The sequence below is a fragment of the Rhinolophus ferrumequinum genome, assembly GCF_004115265.2.
Source record: "Rhinolophus ferrumequinum isolate MPI-CBG mRhiFer1 chromosome 5 unlocalized genomic scaffold, mRhiFer1_v1.p scaffold_110_arrow_ctg1, whole genome shotgun sequence".
In the NCBI taxonomy this organism is placed as follows: Eukaryota; Metazoa; Chordata; class Mammalia; order Chiroptera; family Rhinolophidae; genus Rhinolophus; species Rhinolophus ferrumequinum.
In genome coordinates this window covers 139081-160116 of record NW_022680355.1, presented here as the reverse complement: position 1 = coordinate 160116, position 21036 = coordinate 139081, and the positions used below count along the sequence as shown (strand labels likewise).

General features: G+C 42.2%; 1 protein-coding gene and 1 pseudogene across 1 annotated transcript; both read left to right on the top strand.

The window, feature by feature from the left end:
- The first annotated feature begins 305 nt into the window (after nt 1–305).
- On the top strand, nt 306–16729 carry PHYH (phytanoyl-CoA 2-hydroxylase). Its single transcript, XM_033100567.1, has 9 exons — nt 306–459; nt 3568–3626; nt 4811–4921; nt 5539–5707; nt 8394–8475; nt 9104–9285; nt 12370–12519; nt 14355–14489; nt 16404–16729. The coding sequence occupies exons 1-9, from the start codon at nt 385–387 to the stop codon at nt 16455–16457; spliced, it is 1017 nt and encodes a 338-aa protein (XP_032956458.1). The 5' UTR covers nt 306–384; the 3' UTR covers nt 16458–16729.
- On the top strand, nt 9295–12363 carry LOC117019133 (quinone oxidoreductase-like protein 1; annotated as a pseudogene).
- Nucleotides 16730–21036: the final 4307 nt, after the last annotated feature.

The window sequence follows — 21036 nt, the reverse complement described above, 5'->3', positions numbered from 1 at the left end:
TTGGACTGGACTGCCACTAAATTAAATGCTTCTTTTGAACAGCACGTGACTTCTAGGGCTGAACATTTAAATTTTTGTTCTTCCAGCAGCTTAGCGGAAGGAACGGTGTGGAATCAAACGTCCGAAACCACGCAGTGAGGAGTGTGAAGCCCCGTCTGGTTCCATTTCTCCCTGGGCGACCTGACCCCGTTAACGAGCCCTTCCAAACCGGGCAGCCAGCCCAGTGCGCGGCCCCGCGCGCGCCCCGGGGCCCGAGGGGCGTCTCCGCGCTCCGCTCGGGGCCGTGCCCGCCGGCCGGCCTACCGCCGCCGGGAGGCGGGGCCACCCCCAGAGTTAAGTGGGGCGGAGGTCCCGGCGCCCAGTCTCCCAACGCCCGCAGCCACCATGGACGCCGAGTGCGCTGCCTCCCGCCTGAGAGTCGTGCTGGGCCACCTCCGCCGCCCTTCGGCCGCGACCGTCGTATCCTTTGGGCTGCGCGGGGCTCGGGCGGGGAGGGGGGTGGCCTCCAGGGCGATCGCACAGTCGCCGCGCCGGTTCTTCCCCTTGCTCCGCGCCCAGGTCCGGTGGTGGTTGCGGTCCTTGCCGAGGCCCGGGGCGGAGGGAGGGGGAGGGGCGCGCATTCCCAGGCGCTCCAGCTTCGGGCTCTCTTAGGCCTCGGTTTCCCTGCTTGTCACCAAGGGTGCCTGCTCTCAGCGGCCTGGTCATTTTCTGCACTAGGCCGCGCGTGACTTCCGCCTCCGCCGGACACCCAGAAATGTCGCAGCGTAGTCGCCCTTTGAGCAGGAGCGCAGAACGGCTCGGAGGAGCCAAGGCTGGGGAGCGGGCAGCGGGGCCTGAGGGGGCGCCTGGCCTGGCCTCTGCAGGGCGCCCGCGCCCTCAGCTCTTCTTTCCCCAAGGAGGCCAAGGCTGCGGTCCCCATGAGTTCACACTGTCCCCTGTTGGTGCCCTTGGTCCGCCTCCTGATTCGGTATCAAGTTATTCAGGGAGGGAATGTGTGCGCTGCTGGCGTTGAGTCCAGAAAGAGGTCACTACAGCATAAGGGCACATCAAACTGCTTTATAGATTTGTTCCAGCTGCTCAGATGAAGTGGTGTTCTCTTCCAGGGTGCACTTTTGGAAGCTCCCTATGAAACTGCTTGGGATTGTTCCTAAAGCGACCGGATTAGCCTCTGTGCTGCTCTATTTAGGATCCTGAAATCTCTCAAAAAATGGTCACGCTAGCTGTTTCTTTTACTTTCACATTGCTGTCCCCGGTCAGTTCCAAGCAGCTGTGTTCCAAGCAGAACTACCCTTTAAAATCCAGTCTATGGGCTGACGAAGGGAACCCAAGTGATTAAGTCATCTCATTTCACAGACGAGAAAACAGACAGACTAGGAGAAGTTAGATCTCTGGACCGGGTTCATTTAACTAAGGTTGTCCAAGTGTGGTCTCGGGACCAGCAACTCATCATCACGTGGGAGCTTGTCAGAAATGCAGATTTTCAATCTCACCTCAGCCTAAGAAATCAAAATACCAGGGGGTGGGACCGCTTGTTTCTGATACATGCTCAACTGAGAGAACCACTAATTTATGGGGAATAGCTATAACTGGAACTACAATGAAGGTTCCCGGTACAGTCTTACTGCTTTTAAAATTTGATATTCCGATCTGGCTGCTGCTTCTTATAAATAGTGTCGAGGTCAGAGCTCAGTGTTTTCATCTGTATTTCCTATATTTTTTTCCCAAACCACTGTGTGATATTCATATTCCATTGCACAGAGATGGGTCATCATACAAATTAGTAGTAATACAAGTTATTTCTTAAATTCCAAACATCTTCTAAAATACTATTACAGCAGATGCTTAGGCTATTAAAACATCATGGCAGAAATCATACTCTAGTCAAATATTACACTGAAAATACTGCACATTTTAACGAGAGGAAAATTAAAACGTGCTCAAATACTCTAAGTAGCAGGGCAACTAACAACTAAAATTAAGTCACTGGTCTGTTTTTATGTATCCATATATATGATTATTTAGATAACCACTCCTCTTGAAAATGCATAATTAAAACATAAAAATGTAGAAAAATGATTTAAAGAAATTTCAATTCTTCTGATCACCCAAGTAAGATCTATGGTGTACTAAACAGCAGTGCCCAATACAACTTTCTGCCATAGTGGGCCTGTTCTATACACACCGTCCAATAGGGCAGCGACATGTGGCTATTGAGCACTTGAAATATGACTAGTGCAGCTGAGGAACTTAAGTATTAATTTTATTTTAAGTAGATGTGGCCTGGCCAGTGGCTCTGGTGTTGGACAGGTCTCCCTAGATTTTCAGTGACTGTGTGGTTTACGCTTCAATAGACTCCTGGAAATGTAGCCATTTCTTCTCAGCCTAAACGGGGATCTAGAGATGTGGATTCTGGAATAAGGAATAATTTTTGAAGTATAAAGCATAATGTGGTTTTTAAATGCAGATAAGCATAAAGGATAAAATAAATATAATCCATAATTCCACCACTCTTAGATCATTATAAACTTTCTGGTATGTTTCTTTACTATGTATTTACATAATTATATCATCAGGATCAGACGGTATGTACATTTATTTGCATCCATTTTTTCATGTTTACTAACTTTGTATAGTAAACATAGTAAATGCTTATTAATTTGATGTAGTAAACATTTCCACGTCATTAAAAAAATTCTGCAAAAACAACAATGGCAAAAAAAACACATAAAGGGAGAGGTGAAAATAACTTTGAACTGGAATGCTGACGTCTGAAATGTCCTGGCAACCACAGCTTTCTAATAGTTGACAGAGGTCATTAACTTCTTCGCCACAAGGAAAACAAACAGTAGCCAGTAATTCTGACTCCTGGCCTGCCTTTCTGTTTGAGTATTACATTGTTCCCAGTTATCCAAAGCTCACTTAAAAATAACATGTTTACAAAAAGTGACATTCTGAAAGTAACTCTTAAAGTTAAAAGTTACAATGAAAAAAATGAAAAGCACAAAAAGAAACAATAGATGCTAAGTAAACAACCTGTGGGTTACTGGAGGAAAAAGAAAACTAGAAAGAATTACTAGTTCTTTAAGATATTTAAAATTATACTCCACTGTGTGGATTTTACTTAAGAGTTTTCGTTTATTTTACAGATGTTTCTTTAAATGGCCAGCCAAACCATTTCTCCTTACTTCCAGAATTGAAACTTTCCACTTGTATGCGTTCAGCAGTTTAGTGGAAGGAATAGTCATGTAGAAAAACAGAAACTACGAAGGTCAGCCATTTTCTGTTTGGTGACCTACAGGGCTCTCCAAGCCTAGATTTCCAGCTCTGAGCGGCAGGACGGGTTACAAAGCTCTTGAGTTTCCAGCCACCTCCTCAGACATCTGTGCAAATGAAACAGGGTGATGTAAACAGCAGTGCGTAACTGTCAGAGGTTATGTGTGTAACCAGGTTGCTTGATGTCCACTTAGCACCCATCCTCCCTTGTGAGAGCCAATCCAGGGCAAACTGTTGTTTCTAGAAAAGGTTGACTCCTGAATTTTACTTTATTTACCTTAATTCACATCCTAGGTAGCTCACTTAACTTCAGAGGCTATTTCTCCTGCCAGTTTTCATCCTGAACAATTCCAGTAAGTAGATCTAATTTTAATTTTTAACCAAACAATGTGTATAAAGGCTTTTCTAGTGGTAACTAGGGTATGAAACACTATTTATCATGGTGTCTGGTAAGAGTTCATTATGCAAAGCCTCCAATTCCAGGACTTGTTCTATTTAGAACAATTGTGGAAAATTTTGAAGATCCTGACTATAATTTTCTGTTTGTATTTATAAAATTCAGAAAGAAGAAAATATATCAGAAAGGGTGTAATCTGGTTTTTAAAATTCAGGCATGGTATATCTCATTTAAATTTGCCTGTCCTATGGTCATACCATGTTTCCCCCAAAATAAGACCTAGCCAGACACTCAGCTCTAATGCGTCTTTTGGAGTAAAAATTAATATAAGACCTGGTATTATATTATATTATACTAATATTGTACTTATATTATATAAGACCGGGTCTTATATTAATTTTTGCTCCAAAAGACGCATTAGAGCTGAGTGTCCGGCTAGGTCTTATTTTCAGGCAAACAAGGTATTGATTTATCAGCTAGCATCTTTTGTTTATCTTAGATTACTTTCGAAGGGGGAGACATTTGATCTCCATGGAATATTCTCATCCAACCACAATTCAAAGTAAATGAATGGACTGGGTGATTTGAGTCTGTGTGTATGCTGTACACTTATTTCGATTTTGTTACTTTGATTTCTTCGGAGAATGTATGAACTAGATAATTAAAAATATAAAATATATTGAATTTGTTTCCCATCTGAAAAACTATACATATTCATTACAGAACAAATTTTAGAATCAGAGAAATAGAAGGAATTTTTTAAAATCATCCATAATTCCATTACATAAATGGAATCACTGTTAAAATGTTTTTGTTGCATTTCTTTGCATTTTTTTACAAATAATGTCTTAGTTTTATAAATCACAAATATATTTTATTATAATAAACACTATCCGTGCTATATTATATGCTCTTCATTTTAATGCCTGAGTGGAGGTGACATAATCATCCTTCCATTTCTTGGTCACATTAATTAATGCTTTGGATTTAAAACTTTAAAACATTTTTCAGAATTCCTTAAAGTCTTTGAAAGAGAAATGATAGGTGAATGAGTATGAACATTTCTTGGGTTCTTGATACACATTGTTAAGTTGTAATTTTTTAATTGGACTTATTTGAGATTTTTTTTCCCTCCTTTAGGTATACTCAGGATAATAATGTTCTAAGCCTAGAACAGAGAAGATTTTATGAAGAAAATGGGTTTCTTGTCATTAGAAATTTGGTATCTGAGGCTAATATTGAACGCTTTCGGTACAGTAACACTATTCATTATTTTACAGAAATATGTTACATGTATGTGATGGGAATACAGTAAGATTAGCTTGTGCACGTTCATACATTGTTCAGTAATTTGGTTCCTTGGGAAGTGGTTGGGAACATGGGCTCTAGAGCCAGACCGGCTGGCTTTAATCTTAGCCCCACCACTTAAAGCTGTGTGTCCTGGGGCAATTTATTTAACCTTTCCAGGCCTTTGTTTCCACATCTGTAAAATGGGCATAATATTAGTACTCATGTCTTAGAGTTGTAGTTAGGGCTAAATAAGGTAAAATATTGAGAGAAGACTTTGAACAGGGTCTGGCACATGGTAAGTGCTGTGGAAGTGTTTGCTCTTATTCTTCAGATGTAACTAAATCACATATATTTCCCTATTGGTCTGCTGAGCTAAGGAATATTTAAATTCTGGTAGTGAACGCAGCCTCAGAGTTAAGAAGCAGGGACTTCTGAGTGGGCCATGTTCTCCTCCTTCCTCACAATGATTCAACCTGGGGCTGGAGGCCAACTTAAAACAGAGAGCACCCCAGAATCTTTCCCAGAACCAGACCTTGGAGCCAGGGGTAATGACATTATTTGCCAATTTAATTTCCTAGGAATGAGTTTGAAAGGATCTGCAGAAAGGAGGTGAAACCACCTGGAATACAGTTAATGAGAGATGTGACCATTGCAAAATCAGAACATAATCCAAGTGAAAAAGTGATTACCAAGGTCCAAGATTTTCAAGAAGATGAAGAACTCTTCAGATACTGCACTCTCCCTGAGGTTCAAGGCCTTCCTGCATTTTCTTTCTCTTTAAGCTAACAGCCCGTCTGCATGCTTGCCTCTGAAATCTGCTCTTTTTACTTTACCGGTGTCTTTCTGCTGTGGCCCTAGAGCAGTGGTTCTCAATGAAAGGTGGCATTTGCAGTGTCTGGAGACATGCTTGGTTGTCATCCATGGACCAAGGAGGAATGGTGTGCTACTGGCTAATGGGTGGAGGGCTGGGGATACTGCAATGGGGCCCAGGGATCCTGTACTGTACAGAATAGCCCCCTCCCCACAAAACAAAGAACTATCCAGCTCCAAATGTCAGTAGCTGTCAGATGGAGAAACCACACTCTAGCCTTTGCTAATTAATTATCTTTGGTTGGGAAGAGCAGGAATCCTGTGTTAAAGAGGCTTTCTCACACTGGGTACAGGCGTGTCAAAGGGTGAGAATGCTGAGGCTGGCTATTCACCGCAAATCTATTTATGTTTTCCCTTTTGTTTCATGAACCTGGTAGGCAGAACTGTGAGTTTGTTCTTATATTTAAACTAGTTTTGGGTGGCCGGTTAGCTCAGTTGGTTAGAGCGTGGTGCTCTTAACAACAGGTTTGCCGGTTCGATCCCCACATGGGCCACTGAGCTGCACCCTCCACAACTAGATTGAAACAACTGCTTGACTAGGAGCTGATGAATCCTGGAAAAACACTTAAAATAAATGAAAATTAAAAAAAAAAAAAAAAACCTTAAAAAATTGTTATTCCTTAAGAGTAATTCATATTTATGAAAATAAGCAGTCCAGAGGGGTATAACATACAAAGTAAGGTCTCCAACCCCCAGCCCCACTCACTGCTCTTCTCTTTTGAGTATTCATCTACAATTATTTCATGTATATGCAAGCATATTTGTATACCCCCACCTTGTGTGTAACGTGGGAACATACTGGTTGTCACCTTGTTTTTCCCACTTACAGATCTTCGACATGTTTCCACCAGTATCTGTGCATCTACTTCATACTTTTAAAACGACGGCACAGTATTCCATTGCATATATGTACCACAGTTCATGAACCATTTACTTAGAATGGATTTACAGGAGATGTCACATATAGTACTTATGAGAAATTATAACCCCAGGTGCTGTTAGAGAATGTGACTCATGAAGAAAGGCTGTACAAGTAGCCACCTACGCTGTCCAGCCCCTTTGTTGGGGATCGGACGGGAAACGGCCCCTCTGGACCATCCATTCATCCCGACCTCAAGTCCTGTTATGGACATGGAAGTTGTGTAGGTGGATCCAGGATGAAAAGCTTGAGATTAGAGACAACCTGGGGGTAAATGAAGCGTTATCAGGATTGTCAGATTTTTCTACATCTGTAAAGGGTGAACCATGTATCTGGTGGTGCATGCAATGATTTTTAGGAGGTATGCATATTTTAATAGTTATCTATTTTAATGTGTAATAGGAAAAAATAACCAGCACATTTAACCCATGATTTCAAAAATCAGGATAAAACTAAGTAAAATAAAGTAAGTTAATTTAAGGAAATCACTAGCTAACTATATTGGGAAATTCTGCAATGTGTGGCAGAAATGTGGAGGATGGCTCTTGAATGACTGAGATTTAGAAAATACTGGCCTAAGTGAAAACCAAAAAGAAGAAAAAAAAAAAGACAGGCTTTATAAAAAATAAGTATGAGGCCTGAGGATTTTTGTAATGTTTCAGGTGTTTCATACGCAAATTGCCAATGTTCCTTATACACAAGAGATCCAAGAGTGAGAAAGCAGTAAAATGTGCTTCTGTTTTTGGAGTCAGATAGACTTGGAGTGTGAATATCAGCTGTTTCATGTAACTGGTTCTGCCAACTTGGGCATCTTATCTTCAGGGATTGCGGTGAGGCTTCACTACGGTGGGGCTGATGTATAAAGTCCCTGGCAGGTAGTAGGCATTCAATGTTAAGTCCTTTCTGCTTTTCACCCCTCCCAAGAAGGGTTCGATGCTAGAGGCAGCTCCCCGGCTGCCAGAGCCCGTGACTAACTCAGCCCTCCTTGTCACGTGCTCTCTTTGCAGCTTCTTCCTAGCATGTGTCTCAACCACAATTGCCCATGTCATTAATTAATATACTTCTGTGCACCGGACTATAAAGTCCGTGGTGGCAGGGATCTGCTTATCCTGTTCACTGTCGTGTTCCCATTCCCGTCAGTCTGCCTGGCTCACAGACCTCAGTAAAGAGCTGCGGAGTGAATGGCCGCACTAGTTGCAAAGTGTCCTCCTAGTTGCCATTCTCCTTTCTTCTGGGCTGTGCATGACAGCTGCAAATGGGTTGGGTCCTTTCATGGTCTCTTCTTCAGAAGTCTCCGTGAAGGAAGAGGAAGCTGGCGTCTCACTGGGCAACTATCCACGGCTTCCATGACAGGGGCGTTGCTGTCCTCCCAGCTGATCTCTCACAGAAACGTCTATCTCTCTTGTAGAGAAAGTGCTTAGGTTTCCACCGGGCTCCAAAAAGCCCATTTAATTTCCGGTGGTATAGATTTCCAATGACTTCCAAGTGCTGACTTTTTCATGCTTTGTTTGCCATGTCATGAAATACCCATTGGTTTTTTTAAACTATTGCCATCTTGGTTCTCATAAAGACAGTTGCATTTTGTGCCACTTGCCTGTGCATCTGATTTCCCATGAATTTCTTTTTTTTATCCTTTTCCCTTAGATTCTGAAATATGTGCAGTGCTTCACTGGACCCAATATCATGGCCATGCACACAATGCTGATAAACAAACCTCCAGATACTGGTAAAGGGCTCTCATTTGTTAATGAGAAGGAAAAAAAGCTTAATCAAGATACCGAAGGTTGATGTTATAACTATAGCTATGTGTATAACTGCTAAACTTGCATAAATGGATATGTGTGTATTGTTTAAAAAGAGACAGCGGGCCCCAAATGGAGTCACTTGTGCTAAGTCTACATCACCGAACGCAATACCTAACCTGACTGCAGTTTCTACTTCCCCCCAGGAATAAAACCTTAGTTCATATTTTCTATTAGCCACTTAGCAGGTTATCAGGGGAACCTTGGATTTGACCACTTTCTTCAATGTAATTAACCAAATCTTTTTTGGAATACTAGGCTCTGTGCCCTAACCAGAGTTAGAAAAGAATAAAGCACAATAGAGATGATGACACATGCACTAGAAAACAGTATAAGTATCTGGCTACCAGAAACCCAGAAAAAAAGTATAGGCTCTGGGGCTGCTGTGTTCATTGGATGTTCCGATCTGGTGCTTATGTCTTTAGGCTGGTTTTCTAGAGTGCTGTATCCTTTGTTTGGTTTGGGTTTTCGGGGGTAGGGCATTGTTCTGGGTTTTTGGGCAGAGGAGAATTCTGAGGCTCAGGCATCTTTTAACAGCAGGCTCCTTTTCAGGCAAGAAGACGTCCCGCCACCCCCTGCATCAGGATCTGCACTACTTCCCCTTCAGGCCCAGCAACAACATCGTTTGCGCTTGGACGGCCATGGAACACATCGATCGCAACAACGGCTGTCTGGTCGTGCTCCCCGGCACACACAAAGGGACGCTGAAGCCACACGACTATCCCCAGTGGGAGGTAGGTCTGCCTGGCAGCTGAGTCTGGATCAGAATCTTTTACTGTTTTGATTTCACAGCAGTATACATCAAGAGCTCTACCCATGAGCTGGCATTTCCTTTCATAGCAAAACACTGTTCTAGCATTTGGAAATCAGGATCAGGGAAACTGCAAGGATGTCAGATAAAATCATCATGGGTGTACTTTCAACAAGGGTTTGAACTCTGGTAGGTGCTGTACAGGATCTGAGGTTATAAAGCCTAATTGTAGAGGTAAGACATAAACACTGCGAGACCAGAGGCATGTGCCAAGTCTTACACTCTGAGTGATGGCTCTGGGAGTAAAGAAGAGGGCGGGAGCGTCTCCTTCCAGCTGGAGAGACCAGCACAGTCTCTGGGGAGGACCGAGCAGGATTCCACTGCCTGGCTGTTTCACAGTTTATCGATTCAGCTATTGATGCTGAAGGACTATTAAAAGCTTTAGAGCCCATGAGCGATGAGATCAAACCGGTTCTTCAAGAAGGAGGGGCTGTTAGGGCCGCCCGGAGACAGGATTTATTGTGACTATGACAGGCTTATATTTTCAACAGAGTGCTACGCATGAAGTGCTACACATTTGTATTTCAAGAAAGGGAAAATCTTCCTGTTGCAGAGGATAACTCTGTGAAACTTCAAGTTAAAGCTTGTGCTCTGAGCCAGATAAATACAAAGCTTCTGGCAGAAATGAAGAGGGAGCAGAATTTCTTCCCTGTTGGGAGAGAAATTGCTGGAATGGTGTTAGATGTTGGAAGCAAGGTATCATTCTTTCAATCAGATGATGAAGTAGTCGGAATTTAAAGCCTGGACTCTGAAGACCCTGGACTGAGTGAAGTTGTTAGAGTACATGAGCGCTATTCACAAGCCAGAAAAAGTTACACGCACAGAAGCTGCTGGAACCATGCGGGATGGAGTATGAGCCTATACAGCTCTGCATTGTCTTTCTCATCTCTCTTCAGGAAAACCAGCGCTGATAATGGAAGGAACAAGAGCCCTGGGTACCACAGCTATTCAGTCAGCACACCACAGAGGAGCCAGTGACTGCCATAGCATGCAGCATTGATGACAAGCAGTCCATTGAAAGACTCAGGCTTTCTATAGCTGAGTGATGGGAAAACCCATGATGCTGACAGCTGTTAGAAGAAACAGGTGGCCTGGGAGTAGATACTGTCCTAGATGCTGGAAATTAGGATCAGGGATGTAAAGATATATGGGATAGATTTATAAAGATGATGAAGCAGCTGTAAGATTACAACTACTGCCACATAAACATCGTATCATCACACTGCTTGGCGTCAGAGGCCGTGAGGGAACAACAGAAGAACACCTGCCATTGGCTCCTCCCAACAGCCACTACCTTTTCCTTAAGGGAGCAATGGTGGCTTTCCTTAACGATGAAGTTTGGAATTTGTCAAATGTACAATAAGGAAAATATCTTTGTATCTTAAAAGATGTGATGGAGAAGTTATCAACTGGTGTTTTCAGGCCTCAGTCGGAAGAACCCACAATATGAAAGTTTCCACGGAAGTTGTTCAGAAAAATCAAGGAAGAAAAAAAGCAAGTTGTTCAATTTTAATTTTGTTTTTTCTCAGACCTCAGTTGGATGAATCCATCTCAGTATTTGAGGCCAGAGTTTCCTTGGAAATTGTTCAGAAAAGTCAAGGAAAATAAAAGCAAGTTGTTCCATTTTTAAGCATGTTTTCCTGCTATCTGACAAGATGTTCCGGGTTATCTCAAGTATTTGAAAAATTACTATACAAACAGCCAAGATAATTCTATAACATCCAAAGGGAATAATCAGTCTTAGTGTTTTAGTTACAAGGCGATAAAGTTTTGAAACCCTGTGATGACAGTCAGAATGGGAAGAGCACCTGTGTTAAGGCAGGAAGAATGAATGTGGTTCTTAGGAAGTAAAAACAATGGCTCTAAGAATGTCTGTCTTGCTTAGAATCCATGCACTGATGATTAGCGCCAAGTGAAGAGAATTTGAGTCTGGATTCTGATATAAAATCTGAGATTGTGCGATTCATCAATTAAGGTGAGGTTTAGGGAAGGTTTGGTGCAAGCAAAAGGGAGTGTTTTGGAGAGCTGTGAGGTCATGCTGAGTCTATGGAGGGCTGGCTAGCTCTGGGCAGGAAAGCGGGCGTCATTGCTCAGTGGGAAGAGTGGGGGTGGGGTCCCTGATGTGGGCTGTTGAACCCTAGGTCTGGTCTCTTCCATCCTCTTAGATTTAAAGTGGCCACAGTGAGAGATGAGATTGGCTTAGCTTGGCTAAGCTTAGAGTCACATACTCTATCCACCCTGGCAGGAGAGAAGCACACGGAACCATAGTCCCAACACAGTAGGGACTCAGTCGGTCCAAAAAGGAATTTGGGACAGTCTTAGGAAGGGGAGTGCGATGCCGCCCAGCCTCCATCCTAAAACAGCAACTGTCCCTCCCCCAAAAAGGCTTGTAAACTTTAAACCACTTTTCACTGTAGTTTGTAATACAGATATAACCATTACCTAAAGCAATAACTAACTTTGGAAATAGTTATAAACAAATACAATGTTTTAACGTATTCTTCTTTCTTTACGCTGGATGTGACATGAGTGGTTTCTGAGCTCAGCAAAATGGATCATTTTCTCTCCCCTAGCTCGGGAGAATAGCTTCTCAGAAATACTCCTGAGTAATAGAAGAATGATTTATGCAAAGTTCCAGGTGAGGACAATATCATAGAGGGAAAGAATGTTTGCAGATTCAGGCTGGAAAGGTGGTCTCCTGCATTAACCGAAAAAGGCAAAGCCTACCTAGATCTTCATTTATAAGTCAGTAATAAAGGGTAGGTGGAAATTCCAAATTTTTAATTTGGTCCAAAAAACCCATGATTTTAATATCAACATGTGACTTTCTAAAACCAGACATCTGAGGAGCTTTTGTATATTTACTTTTTTTTTTTTTAAAGAATCTAATTTATCTTTTTCCCTTGGAAGAACTTAGCGAACCTTTGCTTTTCGTGATAAGCCATTGATAAAGTTTGTAATTACTGGCATCCTCAATTACAGACGTGGCTTCTCTTATGTGTTCTAGGGAGGAGTTAACATCATGTTCCACGGAATCCAGGACTATGACAGAAACAACGCCCGAGTGCACCTCGTGATGGAGAAGGGGGACACCGTTTTCTTTCATCCTTTGCTCATCCATGGATCTGGTCAGAACAGAACTCAAGGATTCCGTAAGGTATGCATCATAACATCACTGCATTTCCCAAACATGAGTGGTTAGAAACAAAAATGTCAAGATATGTTGAAATTTAAAAGATTTGTGATTTTTAACTAAACTAGCCATTAGTCCAGTGTATTTCCCAGGAGGCGTATTTGCCTACCTTATGCCGTTTTGCTCCAATCAGTAGGAAGCCAGGTGACCTCAGGATGCCCGCCTTAATAGTGAATCATGATCACGCATGGAATTGCTTCAGAGCAAGGGCTTACTTGGTAGCCTCCAGCCTGTGCTTCGAAGGCAAAAACCATCACTGGCATACTAAAATAATAAACTCTGGAATGTATATAGCTCATCGTAACCACATAAGAGGAAGTTTATAAATATTATTGCTAATGGGAAAAATATTGCTGATCTCAAAGAAAGGTTATTTATGTCTGAATTGGCTGCCCAGAAATCAGAGTTAGCAGGCAGCCATGTTTTTCACCTTAGTCTTGGAGTGTTTTAAACTTAGTGATTTCATTGCTTACATTAAACACTGACAAATTTCTCATAAATTCCCAGGTTTCTCATTTCTCTAAAATTCAGCACATCTGACAGTGCTGTGGACTCACATTTTCCCCATGATAACATGACTGTTGATACTCAATTTCGGAGCCTTCTGTGAGACCGAATGAGGCTGTCCGTGTTACACTAACCCCTTTGGTCTTCCTGAGGCCAAGGGTTAGTTGCCAGATTTCATCTTTCATTCATTCATATTTCCACCAGGCTCACCAGGGTCAGAATGGGGGTGTGCTGAGAAGGCACTCTCCTCAGGGGCAAAATTTAGTGGGGGCAACTAAAAAAACTCAACGATCAAGTTAATATTTTTAAACTAGAATTTTTAAAAATTACAATTACTCAAAAAAATCCAAGGTGAGCACAATGCCAAAAATTTAAATACAAGTAAGATCAAACTCTCTGTTATCACAATCCTCAGAAGTGTACGATTATTTTGATGTTTGGAAAAACATTAACCATTAAAAATACAGAAAGACATGTATAAAGGAAAGCACAGGTTCCCTTTTGCCTCAGGCTCCAATATAGCTCAGCATGGCCCTGGGGCTCTCGTGGGAAATGGAGTTTGTGACTCCACTGCCTAGAGATGTGATGCTTTGGGCAAAGCAGGAAGTCCTTCTGACAGGTGTGGTCACCTTAAGGTAACTAACTGGTGACAAGGAAGGTGAGTTTTAATTATAGCCTTGCAGCAGATGTGTTTGTAACTTTTTCAAGAACAGGGAAGCCAAGTTACTTCTGTCTCACCTTCATAAGGAAATAAGATAGGTATCTTCTGTGAATGCTATCAGACTTTAAAAGCCCTTTTGAGTCGAGAAGGGTGTGTGTATTACTTTCCTTTGCAAGGTGTTTTGTTTTTTTTTCTCCCCATAATCTGTGGCCATTGAAATAACAAACCATGACAAACTTGACAGGAACTAACTTCTGTGACTAAGAAGATGATGAAAAACCCTGGAATACTTCCTTTTCAGCAGTTGGGGATATCCACTTTTTAGAAAAATGAAATGCTAAAAAGTTAAAGACCTCTTACTTATGTAATTATGTTCCCTGCCCCATATATACGTCTGACAAATAAATATCACAGCTAGTTAAAAACCTTGTAATTTCTCAAGTAGGCTTTAGCTGGGGATAAAAAGAGAGACTGAGCCACAAAGATACTGAGTTAAGACTCAATGGAGCAGGTTTCAATCTAGAAATCGAATGCTGAGTGAAATAACTGACTTTCTTAAAGAAGACTCCTTGCTTGGGTGCTGGTGTTAGTGGGATTTGTTCCTTAATATTAATTGGTTCACTTTGCCCAGGCAATTTCCTGCCATTTTGCCGGTGCCAACTGCCAGTACATCGATGTGAAGGGCACCAGTCAAGAAAACATTGAGAAGGAAATTTTGTCATTAGCAGATAGATTGTATGGAATTAAAGGCGATGTCTCCATGAAGGTAAAGATTTCAGTTTTTGTCTTTTCTGCAGGTGCTTAATGCTGCTCATACTTGATGTAATTTGAAAGCATAAAGTGCTTGGGTTGAGATCTCCACATGGCTGAGACCCACTAAGAAAGACAGTGGAGTTTCAGTTTGTACTTGGTTCCCCTGTGCTCTCTCTTTATGTCTTTGGGCTGTCCTGGGGTGTGCAGGCTACCCTGGTCCACGACAGACAGGAAGGAAAGAAAATAGAAAACAGAGGAGAGGAAATGAAGGACAAAGGGTATCTTCTGAACACTCACAAGGAAAGTTAAAGGTTTGGAATATCAATCACAGGCCTCCTTTATTCCTACATAATTGAGTAGTGATGCATTTGGAAATCCAGTAAGACTCCCAGAAAGCAATTCTCAAGTATGTTTTTGTGTTTGTTTGTCACTCTGCACCCAGAGTGACTCACAGGCTATGAGAGGTACAGCTTGCTTGTTGCAGAGATTAAAGATCACAAATGCTTATCAATAAGGGGCGCGAGACAATATTTCATATGCTTTCCTAATTCATACATCACTTGTAAATTTATTTTTACCTAGTGGACATTCAATGCTGATGAGGATCAACAGAAAAATTATCAGTCAAGGCAAAAAACATATTTGCTTTGTAGACTATGTACGGTTTAGCCTCTGAACCAAGAAGCTGATCCTGTTTGTTGTGTTTTTTTTTTTTTGAAATTTGCATTAGGTAATCACAAATGCATGCATGTCCTATGGGGTGACATGACCCCACATACACTGAGTGTAATGAGAACGCTGGGCCTTCCAGTCCTTTGAAGAGCATTGCACACCAATGGCAGGCTTCCAGTCCCTTGGGAGTTATTTCTGAATACCTTCCCAGCTCAAGAATCTTATTTCACCCTTCCCCCCATCTCCGTTTAGAATCTAGGAATCTATAAATGCACCCCATATCTGAAAATGCTCAGATTTCACATTTGCACATCTTAGAAAGCCTAGTCCTTCTTCCTTTGTCCAGTACTTAAAAAGCCTTACAAAGGGAACACAGGTGTTTAATTGGGGCTTCCACCCCACACCCTGAATTTTAAAGCAGAAACAAAACACGTATACACGATGTTTGAGGTTTGTCAATGTTGTGCTAAATGAATTACCTACCCCCTGTATTAATTTTAGTTACTCTCTTAAGTTATAGTTTATAAGCTATACTTAGAATAACAATACAACGTTCTGCTCTACAGTTCTTTGTAAGGTACAAAAGAACTTTCATAGCCCTTTTCTTATTTTCATCACCAAAACCCAATGGAGCAGAGATTATAGCTCCATGCTCTTAATGAGAAAATGAATTGTCCAAGGTTGGCCTAAGTTAGGTTAAGATGACCCAGCTAGACTTCAGAGTTAGGTCCAATTCCAAAATCATTCTTCCTAGCATACCTTGCTGGTTGCTTAAAAATAAACAAGAAATAGGAAATTAGAGAATCTAAATTATTTTATTAAGAGCAAAGAAGAAAAAAAAATACCCAATAACTCAATGATACCATTTTCATGATTATGATCTAATCAGGAGGCGATCACTCACAATGGGTCAAGGAAATGACCTAAGGACGGCAGGAAGATGGAGAGTGAGCTGTTTCTATTGCATGTGGCCAAGCATAACACTCAGCCAGTTACAATACGTACGGTATAATCAACAAGAGTACCAACTAAATCAGGGCTGACAGTTTGGGGACTCTGTGTCTTAGATTATTTAACATATTAGATGTTGGCGAGAAAATTAATCAGAGTCTCAGAATATGGTTTATTTTCTAAGTGTATGACTTAGATTTTTTTTTTTTTTGCCATTTGTAGATGTTAGAAATTTACTTTCTGTTACGGTAAAGAGACAAATTCAAGTGTTCTATAAACTCATTCTGTTTGGCATTATTTCCAGGATATTTGGCAATTTCGAGGACGACTTGTGAAAGGACAAAGAATCAACCTGTGAGACAGCCTTTTGCTAAACTCTTCTAAAGAAAACCAAAATGAAACACGATGTCTAAGGAAAATATTTTCCTAATGATATGATGTAATCTTTTCCATTGCTTGTTAACAAAAATCAAAATGCGTGTTATCAGATACTTAATTGCATGTGGGTAATTTTGCAATGCAGCCCTGTTGCTTTAATGAGTGTAAAAATAGTAAGAGTGAACTATTACAGTTTTAAGGAAAATTGACTCAGGGTTACAACTAAATAAAGAGGACTGTTGTATAATTGAAGCCTGTTAAATCTGTTTCTTTCATTCATTTAGCTCTTTGCCCTAGCAGAAATAAATGCTTTGAAACTCCGGGTGTGTTGAGTTTTGCATCCTTCTCCTGGAAAACAACCCACCGCCTACTACTTTCATGTCATGAGAGTCTTCTGTTCAAATCTAGAATAATGAATGATGCAGGAACATTTACTGAGGGGCGTAAGAAGGGCACCGTGGACTAAAAATAAGGGGAGATACAAATGCTCACAGACAGGATTCCTTCCATGACATCTCCAACCCAAACCACCCTCCTTATGAAAATAGACTGGCCTGTCCAAGTGTTTCTAAAGAATGAAAACAAGGTAACTTATCTGCTATTTCGTATTGGGCAGGGCAGCTGAAAACCTTCAGCATTTATGAATGAAACCTAACCTCTTTCAAGGTACAGGGACATTTTTAGATACTTTGGTTTGGATTTCGAATGAGCAAGAACTGGGGGAATTTATTTTAATAATAGAGCATCGTATTTCTATACCAGCTGAGGGCAGCAAGGAGACACAGACTTTTTTCTTTTTTTAATTTAAATACCAGTTAGAGCTTTAGTAAGAAAGAGTCCCTTTCTTGTCATTCTGCCAAGCACAAGTTTTCCTAAATCTACTTGCACTGCCTTTTTGTTGGTTTCTCTTGTAAGGACACCCAATTTAAGTTCAGTGCCAGCTGGAGACTGGGGCGGGCAAGATAATTACTGACAAGGTTTAAGGACATTTGATTATGGAATACCTGAAAACAACATGTACGTAAGGAATGCCATGTGAACAGCATGTATGTGGCACTGTTCTATAATCCTTGGGCTTCTTATCATGGAAGCAGAAAGAGCTGACTGCTAAGTCTGCTGAGATGTGTCAGACCTAGACTGAGAGTCTCTTGGGGCTCGTCTCTCCACAAGGAAATGAAGGCAAGGACCTTTGCTCTGCCACGCGTGGCAGCAACTAGAACAGAGCACTCGGCCTCCACCATCCAGCCTCCACTTCTGGGGGCGCTGGGCCTGCAGGCGGTCTGGGCCCCTCTCGGGGAGTCTGAGCTGAGCGACGCCTGCTTGCTCCCACCTTCCTCTGCAGCCTCTTGCCTTTTGACACAAGACACAGAACCACTGCCCATTTCCTGAGCTTCCATGGGCTTTGGGGGTGGCACCACAGTGCCCGGGGTGTTGGAGCCACAGTTAAGCCCCACTGCTTAGAAGTTGACCTGGCCGAGATCTAAAGAGCATCCCACTCAAGGTGGCTCAAAGCCCCTCTCCTGAGGATGACGCTGAGGGTGAGAAGCCCACACCTAAGGATTCGTTGCTCCAGGAGGTGACGACAGCTTAGCACTTGCAGCCACTTTAGGATGAGGACTTGAGCCCACTGCTGACTTGGACACACGTCACTGAGGCCAGGTACCAACGCAGACCCCGGTCTCACCGGGCCACTGTCCCAAGGCCAGCCTCCCAAACGCAACCAGAGCAGGTGGTACTGCGCTGAGATACAGAGGGAGAGACGGAACTCCTGGACTCTGCTACTGCCACTAGACGGGGGACTCAGGTGTTCCCACTCCCGGGGATGGGGGGAGGTGCGTTAGCTTTGCTCTAGAGGGTCTGGAGGAGTGGGTCTCAGACCTGACTACACTTGAATCTCCCTGGTGCTTTAAAAATACCAATGGCTGGGTATTTCTAAGATAGTTGTGTGTGTGTGTGTGTGTGTGTGTGTGTGTGTGTATACAATTTGAAAAATTCATGTATTTCTATCAGCAAGTGCTAATTAAAAAGTCCCTGAATCATTTTTTTCCAGCTTGAGGCATAATGGACAAATCAAAATTGTATACGTTTAAGGTGTATGATATGGGCCCCTCTATTTCTGTTCTCGGGATGTCACTACCTCCCCCAAGACCACACATCATAGTGGGGCTGGGATTGCCTCAAAGCAAGACCAGGTTGCTAACACTTGTATCATGCCTTACTATGTGCCAAGCACTGTTGTAAGCACTTAACTAGTACTGATGCTTTTAATCTCATAATGACTCTACAGGGTAAATACAATCATTATCCTGATTTTATAAATGAGACAACTCAGGCACAGAGAGGTTCAGTAACTTGTCTAAGGTCACACAGCCAGCAAGTGGTAAAGCCAGGATTTGAACCCCAGCTGTCAGGCTCCTTGCCACTTTATCATTGGAATAATTCATTAAAAGATCACATATAACATCGTTTATACATTTTTTTAGCTAATTAACATTTTTTGTATAATGTTTAAGAACTTTAAATTTTTCCAAAATTTTAGCTCTACTAGAGTAATCTCTAATAGAGACACTGGTGTGTTTATGGAAGCTAGTGTTATAAAGGGACTCTGCTGTATGTACAGAAACTGTGTCCAGCTATTGGCTGATAAACCATTGTCAGCAAACGCACAGATTACAGAACCATAGGATACACAGAACATGAGAGCTGAAGAGGGTCTACGGATGATGTAGTCCAAGCCCCTGATTCCATCCATCAATCCATCCATCCGTCCACCAGTCAGTCAATTATCAATACCCTCTGTGGACTTTTCCTGCGTCAGGGTGCGAAGCACATAAAGATGACTGGGCACTCCTTCTGACTGCAAGGAACTCAGCCCTGGGCTCTGAGAGCCCTGAGCTCGAAGGAACTTCCGAGCTGATACATGGAGCAGCAATTTACTGATTGCTAACCAGGAAAGGAGAATAAAAGTCCCCCAACAATACCTTAAAACATCTATGATCCTTTAATTTCTATAAAGAGAATGTAGTCATATATTACTATATTTAAAAATTAATTTTGAAAAGTTCATGCAAATTACTCCTGGTAGTAAAAACACAGTGGAGTTCATTAGGCTAAGCAAAGAGGTTTGATGTTTTTTGGGGCCCTAGTAAAAGTAGAAGATACTATTACAGAAACAAGTCATTCAAAGTGTTGTTTGACTGGGGCACGTCTGTTTGAGTCACGTGTGCCTGTGTACTGGCTAGGACCTTAATTACAGGAACCAGCTTGAGCACGACGGGACCTTTACAATAAGGATCCTGGGCCACCCCATGACATCTAAGACAGGTGGACCGCAGGCCCCTGGCAGCGCCACAGGGTTTCCGGGAATCCAGGACTCCTCCTCCCCAGATCCTAATTCTGCTCCTCGCTGTGCAGCTGCTTCATTCTCTCCCCTCACAGATCAGTTTCTCTTGACTCCCAATATTCGGTGGAATTTGGCTTCTGCCAGCAGTTCTGAGTTTATAACTTCCCCTTTCCAACAGAGCAGTCAGACTGTGGAATTCTCTTACTTTCAATTCCAGATTCCTAGGGAAGGGGTTCACTGGCTCATTTTAGATCAGGTCTCCTACCCGGATCTGATTACTTTTGAATATTGTCAGCTTCTCCCTTAAATAATGCTAGCAGTCGCTAGTAGTCCCAATGAGTGTGTGCATCAGTGTGTGGGGATGAAGGTCAGGGCACAAAGGGGTGTGTGCTAGGTGAGGGCGGGCAGGGCCAAGAGCTGATCAGATAAAGCAACTGGCCAGGACAGGCGTACCTTAGGCAACACATCTCTCTTAAAGCACACTGATCCCCCAGACGACCCGGATGGACCTAGAGGGCATTATGCTAGGGGAAGTCAGTCAGAGAAAGACAAATACCACATGATCTCACTTACATGAGGAATATAAAGAACAAAATAAATGAACAAACAGAACAGAAACAGGCTCATAGATACAGAGAACAAACTGATGGTTGCCAGACGGGAGGGGGGTTGGGGGCTCTGAGTGATAAAGGGGAAGGGATTATGAAATACAAATGGGCAGTTACAGAATAGCCCCGGGGGTGTAAAGTACAGCAGAGGGAATATAGTCAATAATATGGCAAAACTAGATGAATTGGGGGGATCACTTTGTAAATTATATAAATGTCTAACCAGTATGCTGTACACCTGAAATTAATATAAAATAACACTGACTGTCCAAACAAAACAAAACAAAACACCACTGCTCCAATCCAGCAATTCCACTTCTGGGCAGATATCTGAAAGAATTGAAAACAGAGTCTCAAAGAAATATCCGGACACTTACGTTCATAGCAGCACTACTTACAGTAGTCGGAAGGTGAAAGCAACCCCAGTTGTTCAAGGGATGAACGGATACACAAAATGTGATCTAAACACACAATGGGATATTATTTAGCCTTAAAATTCTGACCGTACCTGACTAAATTCTGACCATAGCATAGATGAGCCGTGAGGACACTCTAAGTAAAATACTCCAGTCAGAAAATGACAAATATTGTATGAGTCCACCTATATG

Coding starts and splice junctions, on each gene's coding strand:
- PHYH (XM_033100567.1), top strand. CDS start 385: ATGGACGCCGAGTGCGCTGCCTCCCGCCTGAGAGTCGTGCTGGGCCAC. Junction 12,520..14,354: donor GAACTCAAGGATTCCGTAAG/GTATGCATCATA, acceptor CACTTTGCCCAG/GCAATTTCCTGCCATTTTGC. Junction 14,490..16,403: donor AAGGCGATGTCTCCATGAAG/GTAAAGATTTCA, acceptor CATTATTTCCAG/GATATTTGGCAATTTCGAGG.